Raw genomic sequence first — 17,769 nt, forward strand, 5'->3', positions numbered from 1 at the left:
TGGCTGAAATGACAATAAACTCCACTTTGGGTTTACCCTGGGTTCTCCAGTTTCATCCCACTGTACAATAAACATGCTGGCAGGTGGACTGGCTACAATAAATTGCCATTGATGTGAATGAGCGTGTGTTGTTACAATGCATGTGCATCATGCCCATTGATGGATGGGTTTCCCATTCAGGTGAGTGCATGAATAAATTAATGAATAAGTATACTACAAATAAAATATTTCTTAAACATGTAATTGAAGTTGAAAGTAAGGTAAGGTAAATTTGTGTCCCAAATTACTAAACATGAGACTAAAACGGTTTTCAGTCAGTTAGGATTAGTCATGTTTCTTTAGAATATGATATAAACATTTAAACATTTTTCCTTCATATGTAGACCTTGAGAATTTCAGAAATGTATGGTATGTTGGGCTCTTTGTTTATTAATGGCAAGAAAGCTGCTCCAATGTCTGTAAAGTCACCCTACTTGTTGAATGCAGAAAAAAATTAAGAAAACACCAAAAACATGTCAAGAACTTTTTTTAAATATTAAGATTTGTAATTAATACACACACACACACACACACACACATATATATATATATATATATATATATATATATATATATATATATATATACACATATAATGTGTGTAAATTTACAAACACACGGTCCACATTACAGGTAGTAGACCAAATTACACAAGACGAGGCACATAGGTATAAAATAATAACACAAATATCAGCACACCGCTAAAATACTCCGCTTTAAGGTTATAATGACTATACGCAACAGTAAAGTAGCTAATGACTTTAAAACGAGCAACACATTTTAACCTAAATCTCAAGGACTACCATAACAATTGAGAATTCGCGCGCGAGGACTCTGTCATGCATGCGCATATAGATAACTGGTTCTATTGCTTCCCTCGAATATTATGGCGTACGAACGAATCTTCGGCAACGCAGAACGATAAAACTGTGCACTTACCTTTCAGATTGACTAAGACCGTAAGAGAGTCCGCATTGCCCTATGTATCGTTATTAATATTCACATCACAATATTCACATCACACTTGGAGCCGCTGTAAGACGTTGCAGTGTCTACACTACCAAGTGGGGCCTTACACCACTCCGCCCGAAGCTTGAGCTCAGAGACGCCCGCCGAGGAAAGTGTGAGTGTCTGTATGTGTGTGTGTGTGTGTGTGTGTTGCGGGGGTGGGAGGTTTGTGCGTGCGTGTTATCTTCGTTTATGACGCGTAAGGTGTTGTATTCTGTGCGTTTTTTTCTGGCGCATGGAAGCAACTGTACTTGTCGGTGTCCTAGGCAACGATGCAATGGATGGGGTTGTGGTTTATAGGTGAATGCTCTTTCAGCAGCTTGATTTCAATAGATGTTTTCCTCAAGCCTGTATCTGCTCTAGCTTTTACCAGCTGAAATACGTCTTGTTAGGTTCAGTTTTTTTTATTTTTCAGGCGATAATATTGCTTGAGAACTCATGGACTATGAAAGTTGATAATAATGGAATCCCATGTTTCAACAGCTAACTCCATCATACTACCACGGTCATAAAGTGTGCACAACCACCATTTGCCTTACTGCAGTAAAAATAAAGCAAATCCAGTCTCCAAAGTAAAGATCACTGCTACCATCTCGTGGCAGAAATGGACATTTTCTCCAATGATGTATGCACTAATATCTCAAATTGAACAGTAACGTTTTGCACTAAAAAAGAAACGAGAAATAACTGCGCTGTTACTTATATACAGGACAGAGAATAATATTTGTTAGCGTACTGTATCATATGTGATGTTATCTTGTTGCTAGGGTTAGCTAACACTAATAAATTAAAATACATTTGGTGAACCGCCTCTTTGTGTATAGCAGAACGCAATAACCTCGTCTTGATAAAAAAAAAATAGTTTAGGCATATTCGCGCAGGCTGATGTCTAATAAAACGGCTTCTCTGTAATAAAACCTTCCAAGGGCCAGCAATAAATAAACATGAGCTAGTAGATCAGTTCCCCCCACCACCGCCTTTGTTTCATATTTGCTTCACACACGGCGATATGATCACAATATTGAATAATGTATTTAAAAAAAAAATACAATCATGCTACCGTGGCATGTGGGAATATAAAGTACGAGGCTTTATACTGACTGCATTATAATGGCCAGTTTAAACCTCCAGGATTGCACACTTTCTTTTTCTTCTAAAGGACTCCATATTACAGAAACCTATTTCCACCACTTAAAAATTCCCAGATACTAAATTATGATGTGCTAAGTTATAATTCTGAGATTCTCATATAGTTAATGCCAAATTTTTACGTACAAAAGACATTTAAAATAATTTTTTCACAGCTCCACAGATTTCACTTTACCATACATTTCCTGCCAATTAGTGTTAATTAGGGTATCTACTTTATTTCCATATGAGGTAATTTCAAAATAATAGCTAAGATACAGCTTGTCAGCATTTATTTATGATAGAAAATTTTCAGTAGGTCAAAAGATTACACACACTTTGTGCCTCATTTATCAATCTTTAAGTAAAGTTGTGTAAACGTTTGTGTAAGCCAAACTAAACTGAACTAAAAATTTCTGCCTGATTTAAAAACCTTTCAGAAACGCTGATTTTCTTTGTATTCACATAAGTATGTTGATAAATGGCCAGTACATTTTCAGGTGTGTGCATGGCACAGCTGATTTGCGTTTACCGACACCCACAAAACTCAATAAAAGGCAAAGCTCACAGAGCGGAAAGCACAACGTGACTACTAAATGGCCAAAAAAGATGAATTTCTCAGAGGCAGAAGTGGCCATGCTTTTGACTCACATCTATGAAAATAAAAAATATTATTTAGCCGTGTAACCAGTTTAGTCACAGCACCTGAAAAGGCCAAAATTTGGAGAGAAACTAAGAGTACTCGCCGGTGTTGTCTTGGAAAAGCAGGACGCTATGCTCAGAGCGGTGCGAGACCATTCAGCGCATTAGGTTAATAGCAGTATTTTATAATCAATGCGAAATTTGATTGGGAGCCAATGCAGTGTGGATAAGATAGGGGTGATGTGGTAATGTCTTCTGGTTCTAGTAATGACTCTGTCTGCTGCATTCTGGACTAACTGGAGCTTGTTTATGCACCTACTTGAACACCCAGACAGCAAGGCATTACAATAATCCAACCTAGAGGTAAAAAAAAAAAAGGATGAACTATTTTTTTCTGCATTGTGTAGCAACATAATATTTCTTATCTGATTTGAAGAGTTGAAATCTTATCTTATCTGAGAGAAAAGAAGGCTATCCTAGTGTTATTATCTACATGAGCTTCAAATGAAAGACTAGAGTCAATAATCACACCAAGGTCTTTTACTGCTGCACATGATGAAACAGAAAGGCCATCCAGAGTTACTATGTAATCAGAAAGCTTACTTCTACGTGCTTGTGGTCCAAGTACAAGTACTTCTGTCTTGTCAGAATTAAGTTGAAGGAAGTTAATAAGCATCCAGTGTCATGTGTTTTACACATTCCTCAACTTTATTAAGCTGGCGTCTCTCATCTGGCTTTGCTGAAACATACAACTGTGTGACTTGAAAGCTAATACCATGTTTACGAAGAATTTTATCCAGAGGTAGCATATACAGAGAAAAAAGTAGTGGGCCTAAAACAGAAACTTGTGCAACACCAAACTTTACCTTAGTATGTATAGTCAAGACACCATTTACATCTACAGACTGATAACAATCAGTCAAATAAGACCTGAGTCAGGAGAGGCCCGTTCCCTTAACTGCAACAACATTTTTTAGTCTTTCAAGGAGCATAGTATGATCAGTGGTGTCAAAAGCTACACTAAGGTCAAGCAACACAAGCAAGGCGACCCAACACTGATCAGAGGCCATTAGTAGGTCATTTAGCACTTTAACCAGCACTGTCTCTGTGCTATGGTGAGGCCTAAATCCTGACTGATGGATTTCATGAATGTTATTTCTGTGGAGGTATGAGCATTACTGCTGTGCTACAAACTTTTCTTGGATACTGGAGCTAATGGGGAAGTTTGATATTGGCCTATAGTTGGAGAGCTGATGGGGTCGAGGCCAGATTTTTAATCAGGGGTTATAAACTGCTAGTTTAAAAGATTTAGGTACACAACTAGTGTTAAGGGAAGAAATGATTATTCTTCTTTTTGAAGAAACATATAGATAAGGCATCTAGTACACAAGTTGATAACTTTGATGAGGAAATTAGTGAAATTAGTTCTCTTGCAGGGGAGTAAAACATTCTAATCACTGATCTGATATAGTTATATTGTTATCTACGTGGTTAGTTATCAAATTGTCTGGCTTTAAAATTTATTCTCTGAAATTTTTGCCTGATAATTTCAATTTTGTCATTGAAAAAAATTCATGAAGTCATTGCTACTACATACTGATGGTGTGCATGCTTCTGTAGTGGTCTTATTCCTACTTAGGGGCCAAGCATTGCAGGTGCATAGGCACCTATTGTAATCTTTAGTGTTTTAATTATTATTCTGCTTCTTCTTGTTCTTCTTCTTCACTGTAAAAAATCCAACTTGCAAAAAGTTTTAATAACTATCATCTATTAGTTAACTGGACAATAAAACTAAAAAAAGTTGACTTAAAAAGTGGAAATAAGTTGGTTCAAAAATTGTCTGACCAACTTAATTTGAACTGTTGACTGGATATGCACATGCACGTTTACAAGCACACATGTTGGTTTGGTGGTTGGAGCATGCGCACTGTAACATGCAGACGCTGGAGCTCACATGGAATGATAGCGCCATTTTGATCGTCAGTCAAACGTGCAGCACGAGATCACGACAAACTTCATCTTTTCAAACTTCGTTTAAAGTAAGTATCTTTATTCATTTTATTATATTTAATATATAATATTTATATTTATTAGATTGTTAAAATGTTTGTAAAACATAAGTGTGATCATTAAGCATTGTTTGTGACATGCAAATATATCTACTGTTAGAGTTTTTAATGCCAGTAAAATGTACAATTGTGTGTTTTGACCTGGTTTTGAAACTAAAGTTGTAATTAAGTAATGTAGTGTCACTGGGCAAGCTTATTATTTTAAAGCAAGTTTGCATGAACGTTCTCATCAAGGAGAAAATATGTCGCAACCCCGGTTTTATATCTTGCAAATCTAACTTCATGTTTTGCAATCCTGGCTATATTTATCACAGTTATCGGAAAAAATGTGTAGATTTGTCATATAGACTTAACTCAAAATATAATCGTGATGTTTATTACATCACAGAAAAAGCTGTTGGAGCTCACATGGAATGATAGCGCCATGCAGCACGAGATCACGACAAACTTCATCTTTTCAAACTTCATCATTTAAAGTAAGTATCTTTATTCATTTGATTATATTTATTAGATTGTTAAAATGTTTGTAAAACATCAGTGTGATCATTAAGCATTGTTTGCGACATGCAATCTAACATGCAATCTAACAAATCTAACGTCATGTTTTGCAATCCTGGCTGTATTTACCAGTTATCGGAAATAATGTGTAGATTTGTCATATAGACTTAACTCAAAATATAATCGTATTGTTTATTACATCACAGAAAAAGCATGATAAAGTGGACTTGCTAGATTGACACCTTCTACATCGCTTGCGAGAGACGCAATGCGACAAAAGACAATATGAATCCATTATAATCAGTGGATGTGGCGTGAAGCTACAAATGTCTTGTTCTTAATGGGTTATTGTCTTTTGTCATGTCGCTGTTGTGTCCGGTGTAGACATGGTGTACGACTTGGTGTACGACTTGGTGTAATGCGCTTAAAACTCTTCTTGTACAACGGGCGCGATACGATTTATTATTTTTATTTTTTTTATTCTTTCTTGAAAATAAGTTTTAGATTGTTGGTGTACATCATATATTGCCACCATAACATACATTGGTCAGCAATAGCCACAAACATATATACAGCTTATTTAGTGGCCATGTTTTTGGGTTTCAGGTTTCAGAGCTCAACACATGCAATGTAAAATTTGCAAATTTGCCCACTCTTCTCAAGATGTCCTTCTAAAACACACAAGACTGCAACATGGAGGAGGAGTAATTTGGAATTGTTTTTATGACAACTGTGTTTGCACCTTTAAAACCCGAAGTTCACTCAAATCACATCTTACAAGAATACACAACAGAAGCAGAAAACATTAAGAAAATTTGACATTTTTTTTGTGACGTGATTTTTAACGAGATTTGTACTGAAACCCAATTCTTTGCTCACCTTGGAAGACATCTACAAAATAAAGAAACTGTCCTGTGCCCCTTCCACATTTAAAACCAACAATCGTTCTACCTTTAGCAGTCACAGAACAAGAAAACATAAAAATCACACCATACAAGATTTCAGATTAGTAAATAAGGACTCAGGAGAACACTCGGATGACACAGAGACAGTGTTAAATGATGATCTTGAACCTGCAACCTCATCACAAGAGCCTGTAGAAAGGAGAGAACAGGACACAGAAAGTGTTGATGTTGATATACTTGAGCGTAAAGTTGCACAACATTTTCTTTCTATGCAAACAGTGTTGCACATTTCTAAAAGTGCAATACAGAAAATAGTGGAACAGTTACATGATATTTTAGATTTTTCTAAGTGTTATGCTGTTGATACAATTAGGGAGATACTTGCCAAGCATAACATTGTAACAGATAATAATCAGGTTGTGCAAGACATTACAGATGCACTTTTTCAAACAAATCCTCTTTTTGTAACAACTTTAGCACAAGGCAAATTTTCTACAGATTACAGAAGAAATTTGTATTTTAAGGAGCAGTTTGAACTGATTGAACTTGTTGAATATTTGTATGACAGGACACAAAAAAATGCTTACGTCTATGTTTCAATTGCAATGCACATGGCGTTGCAGGCGTCCAAGAAAGCTTCATTGCTGACAACTTTTGCTGATTCTGCCTAATTAGTCATAAACAAATTGCCAGCACTGAGCCTGAAGATTTACAGTTGTTCTTAACAACACGACTCTCTGCTGAAGGAACTTCAGAATGATGACCAGCTCCGTAGTTTGAATGATGTGAAAAAGGAGTATGCTCTGAGCAAGCACTTATCATACTTTCATCCAATTACAGGATTTCCTGCAGATGTTTTACACAACTTTTTTGAAGGGATCGTCCCTCTTGAATTATTTCTCTGTCTGAAGGACTTGATTTCAGAAGGATTCGTATCACTTGAGGAACCAAATAGTCATATCAAGTCATTTCCCTACAAGTATGCAGATCATGTAACTAAACCAAGAGGAACTAAACAAGAGGACTAGAAATGAAATCCTCATCAGTCAGAAAATGAACCTGACATTTTCACTTCAATGAAAAGAGATTGTGGAAGTGGTGCCGATGGTGTCTGAGGTGTTGGAACGATGGCCTCCCCTGTTTCTTCCGAATGACGTAAAAGTAATAGTCTTAACAGGAAGCATTTAGCTGTAGTAGTCTTTATAATCAAGATTAATTTTGTGATGTTTTTATGTTTGTTAAACAATTTTATAGCTGAAACCTGTTTTTTCTCTCATCAGATAGGTGAGTTCAAACGCATTACCAATGTGGACCTCCTCGATACATTCAGATCATCGTTACACCAACATACACCACAACTTCTGAAGTTGTACAGAGGAAGACAGTGGGCGTTTGGAAAAGAGATGGAAGATCTTCTTAACAAGCTTGATCAACAGGTAACATGTTAATGACAACCATGTGTAACCTCTAAACTGTATGATTTATCAAAGCCCTTTTGTGTTTTATTTGCAGAAAATAGCATTGTTTACTGTTTTCAGGAGGAAACTCATTGTGTATTTCTCAATTGAACATGGGCTGATGAAACTAAATGCTGAATTTAGAATAACACATTGCTACAAAGATAGAAAGAATTTACTCAATGCCTTTTTAAAGGAGTCAATTCATTGGCTCATTAGTAGATGTTCTATTACTTTACAAATTAAGCATACATGTAAACTCGTAAGGTCCTGTGCTTTGGCACACAACGTGACACTACATGACATCTCTTAATCAATTATTTTTATTTGGTACCCATTTTTCAGACCTCAAATATTGTGAATCACAGAAAGCAAACAGTTCTGGAAGGTCTCCATTTGTTTCTCCGTGAAGATCATTCTGCACTGTTCAGAAAATGTCTGGTGAGTTTCATTAATTCTTCTGCAGATATAAAGTCTTGACAATGTCTTGCCACATAAACTTAGGAGAAATAAAGGGTAGTAAATCTTTGCATTGTGAGCATATTGATTCTGATTTGATTTCATTTTTGATTTTAGGATGATTGAATTTAGCATTATTCAATACACAGTTCATGATCATTATGATGATTAGTAACAGCCTCACTGACAGTCATCATTCACTTGCATTCTGTAAATGATAAATTATGCAATTAAATGTAAATTAGCATTATTAAAAGAATATGTGACCTTTTATCATGTATATCATCTCAAACTCATGTTACAGTCTAACCACTATAGAATACAAAGATATGAAGTATGTGTTAGGTGTTTTGTTCATACAATGTAGGTCAATAGGATTCAAAACTTTTATTAATGTACAAAAGGACAGTTGAGTATGTACATTGCATTTGCATCCACATCTTATCCACATGCAGGATAAACAAAATGTTAACCATGAAATTATAAAAAAAAAAAACTTCATAAACCATCCACACTAAAACTATTATATTTGGTTGTTTCATATAATTAGTTGTTTTTCAGGAAAAAAAAAAGATACAAAACTGAGATCAGCTGATAATGATGCATTCGTTGTTTCATTAGGACACATCTCCACAAGACAGACAGACCAGAGGGATGAAACTGGGAATTCTTGCTATAACTGAGGATGATGTCGCCCCTAGCGCACTGCCTACCTTTACAAACTTTGCTGTTGTCTTGGAGGAGGCAACTGTTCTGAAAGACATTTCAGACCTACAATCTGCTGTTTCTTACCTGTTTGGCCTCATCTTAGCCTTGGATTTTGAATACCCAAAAGAACTCAGATATACTTTTGAGGTAATTGAGAAGGTGTTTATGGAAATGGGCACTCACTGCTCTGCAAGAGTACAGTCCCTGAAAACTAAACTCTTTCTGTGAACGTTGAAATCTTGCGTGAGCATCTTTGAAGTTAAACAGATATTAGCATCTTGATGTTAAAATCTGAAAAATTCAAAGGGATTGTTGAACTTGTGAATTGTTGAACTATGTTTGAAAATGTTTTAAGACTGTATATTATATTTTAGTTTTTTGGTGTTATGAAAATGGGCACTTACTGCTCTGCAAGGGTACAGTCCCTGAAAACTAAACTCTTGCTGGGAATGTTGAAATTTTGGTGTGAGCGTCTTTTGAATTAAACAAATATTAGCATCTTAATGTTAAAATGTTAATTAATCAAAGGGATTGTTAAACTGAGTTGTTGAAATGTGAATATAATGTCTTACAAAGTCATTTTTATTTAATTTGTTTTGTTGTTGATTGTGCGTTTATTTTTCATCTTTTCATATTCTTTCTTGGGCCATTTTATTTGTACGTTATTTTATTTGAATTTCATTTGTATTTGTACTATTTTTTTTTTTAGTTTATTGTTTGTTTGAAAATTTTCATGCTGATTGCAGTGTATTTTGTAAGGTACATGTTGACATTGTTGACAATGTTACATTGTTGAAAGGTGGGCAGACTATCCAATGTTGAACTGCTATGTTTTAAAGTTGCAGTTCTAAAAACAGTTTATTTTACATGTTTATTGGTGTTTTAATGTTTTAAGCATTCTAACTTCCTGTTTTCAAATTAAAAAAAATTTTTTTTTTTCTTTAATTATTTAATTGCCATAAAGAACGTACAAAAATCAATGCCAGGGGTGAGGACAATTGAGAATACAATTACTGGCTACAAAATCAGAAAAATATAATGAGAATGACATATTGAAACAGTTTTAAGGGCTTTGGAATTGTTGGATGTAAGAAGAGTGTCCAGGTAGAATTTAAGGTCCTTACAGAAAACAGGAAAGTAGGGCTTAGCACTTTGAAACTTACATTTGTGTAAAAAGAATTTTGCAAGAACAATAAATAAATTTATCAAAAAATATTTGTCTTTGTCTTCTTTAGTAAAGTTATGACAGCCAAATAAAACATCTTTATATAACAAAGAGAAACTCTGTGAGGAAAAAGCATGTACAAAAATACAGAACTCCTTCCAAAATAAATTAGTAAATGTACATTCCCAAAAAAGATGAGACATAGATTCATCTTCAGCCCCACAAAAGGAGCATAAAGAATCAATATCTGGAAACAGTTTTTTTCATACAGAGCTTAACAGGGTAGAAAAGATGAAGTAATTTATAAGAAACATCGTTTACCTTATTACCTTATTATAAGTCCACACTTTCTTCCATGGAATGTTTTCTTATAGGTCATTCCAGTGAGACATACAGTGAGGTCAATAAGTATTTGCTCACCCTGTGATTTTGCAAGTTCTCCTACTTAGAAATCATGGAGGGGTCTAGAATTTTCAGCATAGGTGCATTTCCACTGTGAGAGACAGAATCTAAAAATAAAAATCCGGAAATAACACTGTATGATTTTTTTAACAATTTATTTGTGAATTACTGTGTCAAATAAGTATTTGATCACTTGAGTCAAAAAATTTTAATATTTGGTACAGAAGCCTTTGTTAACAATTACAGAGGTCAAACAGTTCCTGTAGTTCTTCACCAGGTTTGCACACACTGCAGGAGGGATTTTGGCCCACTCCTCCATACAGATCTTCTCTAGATCTGTCAGGTTTCAGGGCTGTCGCTGAGCAACACGGAGTTTCAGCTCCCTCCAAAGATTTTCTATTGGATTTAGGTCTGGAGACTGGCTAGGCCACTCCAGAACCTTGATACTCCTTGGTTTTCCTGGCTGTGTGCTTTGGGTCATTGTCATGTTGGAAGACCCAGCCACGACCCATTTTTAATGCTCTGACTGAGGGAAGGAGGTTTTTGCCCAATATGTCACAATACATGGCCCTGTTCATCCTCTCCTTAATACAGTGCAGTCGTCCTGTCCCCTTTGCAGAAAAACACCCCCAGAGCATGATGCTTCCAGCCCCATGCTTCACTGTAGGTATGGTATTATTGGGATGATACTCATCATTCTTCTTCCTCCAAACACGGCGAATGGAGTTAAGACCAAAAAGTTCTACTTTGGACTCATCTGACCACAGGACTTTCTCCCATGACTCCTCTGGATCATCCAGATGGTCCCTGGAAAACTTCAGACGGGCCTGGACATGGGCTGACTTAAGCAGGGGAACCTTCCGTGCAATTCAAGATTTTAAACCATGACATCTTAGTGTATTACTGATAGTAGCCTTGGAAACGATGGTCCCAGCTCTCTTCACGGCATTGACCAGCTCCTCCCGTGTAGTTCTGGGCTGATTCTTCACCATTCTTAGCATCATTGATACCCCACGAGGAGAGATCTTCCGTGGGGCCCCAGTCCGAGCGACATTGACAGTCATCATTAGCCTCTTCCATTTTCTGACAATTGCTCCAACAGTTGTTCTTTTTTCACCAAGCTGCTTGGCAATTGCCCCGTAGCCCTTTCCAGCTTTGTGAAGGTCTACAATTTTGTCTCTTGTGTCTTTTGACAGCTCTTTGGTTTTGCCCATGTTGCTACTTAGACTTTGGCTGATTGTGGGGTGCACAGGTGTCTTTATGACAGCTAACGACCTCAAACAGGTGCTACTAATTTAGAATCATGAGCAGAGTGTAGCTGGACTATTTAAAAGCAAAATAACAGGTCTTTGAGGGTCAGAAATCTGGCTGATAAGCAAGTGATCAAATACTTATTTGACACAGTAATTCACAAATAAATTGTTAAAAAATCATACAATGGGATTTCCGGATTTTTATTTTTAGATTCTGTCTCTCACAATGGAAATGCACCTATGCTGAAAATTCTAGACCCCTCCATGATTTCTAAGTAAGAGAACTTGCAAAATCACAGGGTGATCAAATACTTATTGACCTCACTGTAATGTATGGGAGAGAAATTATCTCAGCCTGAAACAGTTGTCTAACTCTTTTGTTCCGACCGGAAGAGGTAGATAAAAAATAAAGCTTCCCAATCACTGTATCAAAAGAATGAATCATCGACAAAGAAAACTGGGACCTAGCAGAGCCCTTGAGAAGAGTTATGGCCCCACAGGGAATGGCATCCATTACAATGGCGAACTCTCGAAGAGTGACAGGAATATTTTATTTACTAAGAAACTCTGAATAAGAATATAAGTAACCATCAGAATTTATTAACTGAGAAACTAGAATAATATTATTATTGACTCAATTTGGGAAAAACAAAGATTTACTTTTATAAAGAATATCACCATTATTCCAAATAAAATAACTGTGAGGACTAAAATTATGTTTATAAATCAGATGTCACGCCAAAAGCACTTGTTTATGAAAATTCAATATTTTAAGGGGCAATTTAGTGATATAGTAATTACATAACAATAAGAAAGTGAGACCTCCCACCTTAGAGAAAACAATATTAGGAAGAATATTCCAGAATTAATCAGAATTTGTTAAATACTGCTTTAACCAATTTATCTTAAAAATATTATTTAAAGAGGTAAAATCTAAAAAATTTAAGCCACCACATTCATGTTTATTTATAACAACATATTTTTTGACATAATGTCTCCTGTGTTTCCACAGAAAGCCAAATAACATTGTATCAATGTCAGCACATACAGGTTTATCTATGTATAAAGAGAGCGCGGGGTAAGTCATTCTTGAAATACTCTCAGCTTTAGCAATAAGGGTTCAGCCTCCTAGCGATAAATCTCTCTGTAACCGTGCATTGAATTTTCTTTTAGCTTTTCCAATAACTTGGTCAAAGTTTAATCTGCATCTGACTTTATCTTCCTTACATATAGATACACCAAGACAGGTCACCTGTGATTTAACTGGGATACTGTAAAGAGAAGGAGAAGAGCAAGTTTTAATAGCTAACAGTTCACATTTATCAAGATTCAGCTTTAAACCAGAAGCTTTAGAAAAAAAACTTAATGTGTTCGATAGCAACTAGAATTTGTGATTTGTCTTTATGAAACAAAGTAGTGTCATCGTCTAGCTGACTAATAAGTATATGCTTATTAGCAACAGTAATACCCTGCAGATGACTACTTGAAAGGAAGGAGGAAAGAAGTTGTGCAGCTATAAGAAATAAATAAGGTGAGACAGGGCAACCCTGATGAACTCCTCTTGACAACTGAAATCTAGGAGAGGTACCCTTTCAAGATTGATAAAGCAGTTGGCGTTATTGTAAAGAGTTATTATAAATTTACAGAATGGATCACCAAATCCAAGCTTTTTGAGGAAAAAAATAAATTTGTGATTGAGAGAGTCAAACGCTTTGTAGAAATCTAAAAAGAGAATAAAACTGTCATCATTAACTAACTCAGAATAATCTAATGAATCTAAAACAAGTCGGATATTATTAGCTATGTGTCTTTTTGGCATGAATCAATAACAGAGTTTAAAACACTCTAAAGTCTTTTAGCTAGAATCCAAGCTAATATTTTATAATCGTTGTTGAGCAGACAGATAGGCCGCCAATTATCTATCAGAGAAGTATCTTTTTTGGGTATAGGTATTAGAGTTAGTAGCCCTTGTGTTAAACTTGGAGGCAGATTTTCTGACTGAATACTCTCCAAAAACATCTCTAGCAGGAATGGTGCCAATTCTTCTGCAAAACATTTGTAAAATTCAGCCGTTAGGCCATCCGTGCTGGGAGACTTGTTATTTTTAAGGCCTTCAATACCGTCAATTATTTCAGTAATATTTATAGTTTTATCACAGGCAAACTGCTCATCTCCAGATATTAGATTAACCTCCTTTAAAGACTGAAAGAAAAGAGAAGCAGATTCTTTGCAATAATTGGACTTACAGAGTTCTGAATAGAAGTTACTACAGAAAGAGGCAATTTCCTTAGGATTGTCTGTCAAAGTACCATTAACTTGCAAAGAATCAATAGTAAGATTCCTAAAATTATGTTTTTCCATTCTAAAAAAATAAGCAGAGCTTTGTTCTCCTTGTTCTAACCATTTCCTCCTAGAAGGAACGTAGGTGCCTTCAGCTTTGTACTTATAAATACTATCTAATTTAGATTGAAGCTCTGCAAATTCTGTTAAATCAGTTTCTGTTAAGTCTTCCTGAATTTTGCTCTGAAGTCTTATAATCTTTGAAATTACCTTTTCCTCTTCGTACCTTCTCTGTTTTGCCAAATTGCTGCTGAAATGCCTAACACACAATCCTATTTCATATTTTAGTAACTCCCAGTTAAAACAAAATTTTTTGTCAGTATAGTATAGTATCGAATCAAAAAGGAAATTCTTTTTTTCAATTCATCATGCTTAAGCAGAAAGGAGTTCATTTTCCAATAGGAAGCTCAAAAACTAGTACTTCAGTGTCCTGTGGATAAAGGAGTAGAGAGGAAAATAGTGTGGTGGTCTGTTAACGGTGAGGGATGGATACTAACTGAAACATTATAGTTTTTAAATGAGTGTGGTACAAGCCAATAACCTAAACGAGAAAGTCTTGATTGATTCTTGTTACTCCATGTGTAAGATTTAACATTTGGAAACTTCTCCCTCCAGATATCAATTAAATCGAACTTCTCCATGAACATTTTCAATTTTGAATTAGAGGAAGCAGACTGTCTGGGAGGAAATCTATCAAGATTGTTATCAGGAGCGATATTAAAATCTCCACCAATACAAATCAAAGCATCTGGAAGTGTATTAGACCATAAAAAAATTTTTTTCTCCTATCTCTTCAAACAGCCAGTCGTTTTCTCAGGAGGTATTATACCCATAAACATTAATCAATAATATAAAAACATTATTAACACAAATTACCAATAAAAGAAAATGCCCCTTAGGATCAATATAGCTCTGTAAGACCGAACCAGCAAAATGGTTTTTCATTATCATTACACCAGCAGAATGCTTGGAACCATTAGCCATCCAAACCTCATTGTCTCATTGGTTTTTCCAAAAAGTAGTGTCATTGAAAACAGAATGAGACTCCTGAAAAAAACAAAAATCAGTTTTAAAAGATTTAGCATACAGAAACAGTGCTTTGCGCTTTACAGTATCACGTAGACCCCTGGCATTGAGAGAAACAATTGAAATAGACAAACAAAAAACAGAACAAAAATAATAGAACAAACTTCATAGAACCCTCTAAAGATGAAAGTGCATCAGTAGCTGACTAACAAAGTCAAATGAATCCAATCTTTGGCATAAATGCAGTCACAGTCAGTCACTCAGTCCTTTCTTATACAAAGTGAGAAGTTTCATCCACTTAATCAAACAGGTTTACCATGCTAAGGTGGAAAGATTTCAAATCCATCAACGAAGGCACGGGCTCCAACGAAGTGAGCCCTCTTCCCCTCCTTTCGAGCCTTTTCAACAGTGGGCCAAAGCAGCCGTCTTCTTTCCCGGTCAGGCGCAATGAGATCCTCCGTGAAAAGAAGTTGATTGGTACGAAGAAACTCCGACGTCCTCGCTGCTTTCTACACTCCGTCCCTCGCCACTCGTGAAGAAAACTGAATAATGATGGGTCGAAGTCGTGAACTATTTTGGAGCCTCCTTCCAATATGGTGACCCGTGTCGATTTTGTCTGCTAGGCTGTGATCTCCCTCAGGGAGCGTAGCTTCACAGATACGGATGGACTCTCACATCCTCTCGTTCCTTCTCAATTACACCTTGCAAACGTAGATTCCATCGACAGGAATATCTTTCCAGGTCAGTGAGATGTTGTTCACAGAATCCCAACTTCTTCTCTTCAGTGTTCAATCTCGTCTCAGAGTGACTGACTTTGCCTTTAATGTCATTTATTTCGGCACATACAATGTCCACTCTTTTTTTCAAGCCTTCAATTTTTAAGGCATTTTCACTCACCATTTTCTCTATGGTGTCAGAGCGGGTGTTAATTAGCTGAGAGAGCGTTGAGATAACAGAGGAGATGTCACCATCTGCCTTGCCCTTTTTGGATGGAGGTTTAGCTGGGCTATCTGGAAGCGGCGTTTTGGCCCCCGGACAGAGTTTCCCCCGTAGATGCATAACTATGAAAGTCCATCTTATCACAATGCTGAGAAATACGCGACATATCTCTCCTTCTGTCAGTGGTCGACTTCATATTTCGAATCTCAGGGTAGGCAGAAAGGTAGATGTGGAAAATTCTATGCAAAGGTAACTTGAAGGAATGATATTTATGCCGTTATAAAAGTTTGTGAGCAGAGCTCAGCAAAAGTCAAGTTAGCAGGACGCCGTCTTGGACCATCTCGTTTTCAAACGAGCGGAGGCCATCCACACCGGATCCATGCCGTCTAAAATAATATCAACAAATCTTCGACTAAGGTGCGTTAAACAACATGTCTAACATTCAGCTTGTTCAGTGTGTTAAGTGCAGGATGTTTAGTCACTCTTCCTCCATCGTTAGTAATTGCTTTATTTGTGATAAATGCGTGTTAGTTAGCTCTCTGACGGAGAAGATTGCAGCATTAGAGGTGCGCATCCAGACTCTAGAGAGAGTTAGTGAGAGTGAGAGCAGCGTAGTTTCTGTAGGGGAATAGTCTGGATGTGTTAGGCGGAGTTAGCAATCCCCCAACTCCGGCATTAGAGCCCTCACAGTGGGGCGAATGGATGAAGACTTGCGGTATAATCCCAAAATAACGCTAAGGCTCGCCCGCGGGAGCACCACTCCTCTCCGCTTCACGTGTCCAACAGGTTTGCTCTCCTCAGTGAAGCACCCGCTGAGAAACCTGAAAGAGCTCTGGTTATAGGTGACACTATCTTGCGGCACGTGAAATTAGCTAGGCCTTTAGGGGCACCAGCAGCTTTAGTTAGGTGTATACTGGGAGCCAGGGCGCCGGACATAGCAGATAATCTTAGGGTCTTAAGCAAGCACGGGTTCCCAAAGATAGTTATTCATGTAGGAGCTAATGATATACGCCTTCGTCAGTCAGAGGTTACTAAGAGTAACATTGCAGAGGTGTGTAAATTAGCGAAGGCGATGTCCGATGCTGTAATATGCTCTGGCCCTATCCCAATGCGGCGTGGCGATATAGCTTACAGCAGGTTATGGTTGCTGAACTGCTGGATGTCCAGGTGGTGCTCCGAAAACAATGTGGGCTTTATAGATAATTGGACTATCTTTGAGGGTAAGGCTGGCCTTTTAGGGCGGGACGGTGTCCATCCCACTCGGGAAGGTGCTCCTCTCAGTTCTTGCAGCATAGCACATAGTCTAAGAACAGGCCTAGTTAATCGGTGACAATCCAGGGCCAAGGCCAGGGAGCAGACAAGCAGGCTAAACCGACCGTCTCTTAGGTTCCACCATATTGAGATGTGTCTGTTCCCCGAGCTAAACAAAATTATAGACATACTCAGACAGTTTATTTTAGTAACCTAATTAACATAAAATTAAATCAAACCAAATGTGTAGACAGCACCATTGATCTGAAGCTAGGACTGTTGAATATTAGATCCCTTATGTCTAAAGCGCTTATTGTTAATGAAACCATTACTGATCAGGAGTTTGATATACTGTGTTTAACAGAAACGTGGATTAAACCAAACGAGTTTGTAGCATTAAATGAAGCTAGTGCTCCCGGGTACAGTTACATACATCAGCCCCATCTAACTGGCAAAGGAGGAGGCGTCACAGTCATTTAT

General features: G+C 36.9%; 2 protein-coding genes across 9 annotated transcripts in view; one reads left to right on the forward strand and one right to left on the reverse strand.

Annotated features, from left to right (window-relative positions):
* Positions 1–1,495, reverse strand: part of ptpn5 (protein tyrosine phosphatase non-receptor type 5) — a 147,911-nt gene extending 146,416 nt beyond the window's left edge. For 2 of the 5 annotated variants that reach the window (XM_026946680.3, XM_053229283.1), the window contains exon 1: positions 979–1,493. The gene's annotated coding sequence lies outside the window, so the exon portion shown is untranslated. Of the gene's footprint in view, positions 1–978 lie in introns of all 5 variants that reach the window. The other 3 variants (XM_053229282.1, XM_053229280.1, XM_053229281.1) reach the window with 3 other exon arrangements.
* LOC113546702 (uncharacterized) lies at positions 1,025–10,050 on the forward strand. 4 transcript variants are annotated; one of them, XR_008300947.1, is made up of 6 exons: positions 1,025–1,162; positions 1,531–4,856; positions 5,275–5,362; positions 7,570–7,725; positions 8,092–8,187; positions 8,827–10,050. XR_008300947.1 is itself a non-coding variant. In XM_053229284.1 (4 exons), exons 1-4 carry the CDS (start codon positions 5,300–5,302, stop codon positions 9,139–9,141), a joined length of 630 nt encoding a protein of 209 aa, XP_053085259.1. In that variant the 5' UTR covers positions 4,925–5,299; the 3' UTR covers positions 9,142–10,050. The 4 variants fall into 4 exon arrangements, 2 of the variants coding, with proteins under 2 accessions (XP_053085259.1, XP_026802487.1); XR_008300948.1 differs by lacking the exons at positions 7,570–7,725; positions 8,092–8,187; positions 8,827–10,050 and adding an exon at positions 5,991–6,368; XM_053229284.1 differs by lacking the exons at positions 1,025–1,162; positions 1,531–4,856 and having other exon boundaries at positions 4,925–5,362.
* The last annotated feature ends 7,719 nt before the right edge of the window (positions 10,051–17,769 follow it).

This window comes from Pangasianodon hypophthalmus, chromosome 25, assembly GCF_027358585.1.
Source record: "Pangasianodon hypophthalmus isolate fPanHyp1 chromosome 25, fPanHyp1.pri, whole genome shotgun sequence".
Lineage (NCBI taxonomy): Eukaryota > Metazoa > Chordata > Actinopteri > Siluriformes > Pangasiidae > Pangasianodon > Pangasianodon hypophthalmus.

Excerpts from the sequence above, each read along its gene's own strand:
- LOC113546702 (XM_053229284.1), top strand. The coding sequence starts at position 5,300 with ATGATAGCGCCATGCAGCACGAGATCACGACAAACTTCATCTTTTCAA. Across the intron at positions 7,726-8,091 it reads TTAACAAGCTTGATCAACAG|ACCTCAAATATTGTGAATCA; the intron begins GTAACATGTTAA and ends CCCATTTTTCAG. Across the intron at positions 8,188-8,826 it reads CACTGTTCAGAAAATGTCTG|GACACATCTCCACAAGACAG; the intron begins GTGAGTTTCATT and ends TTGTTTCATTAG.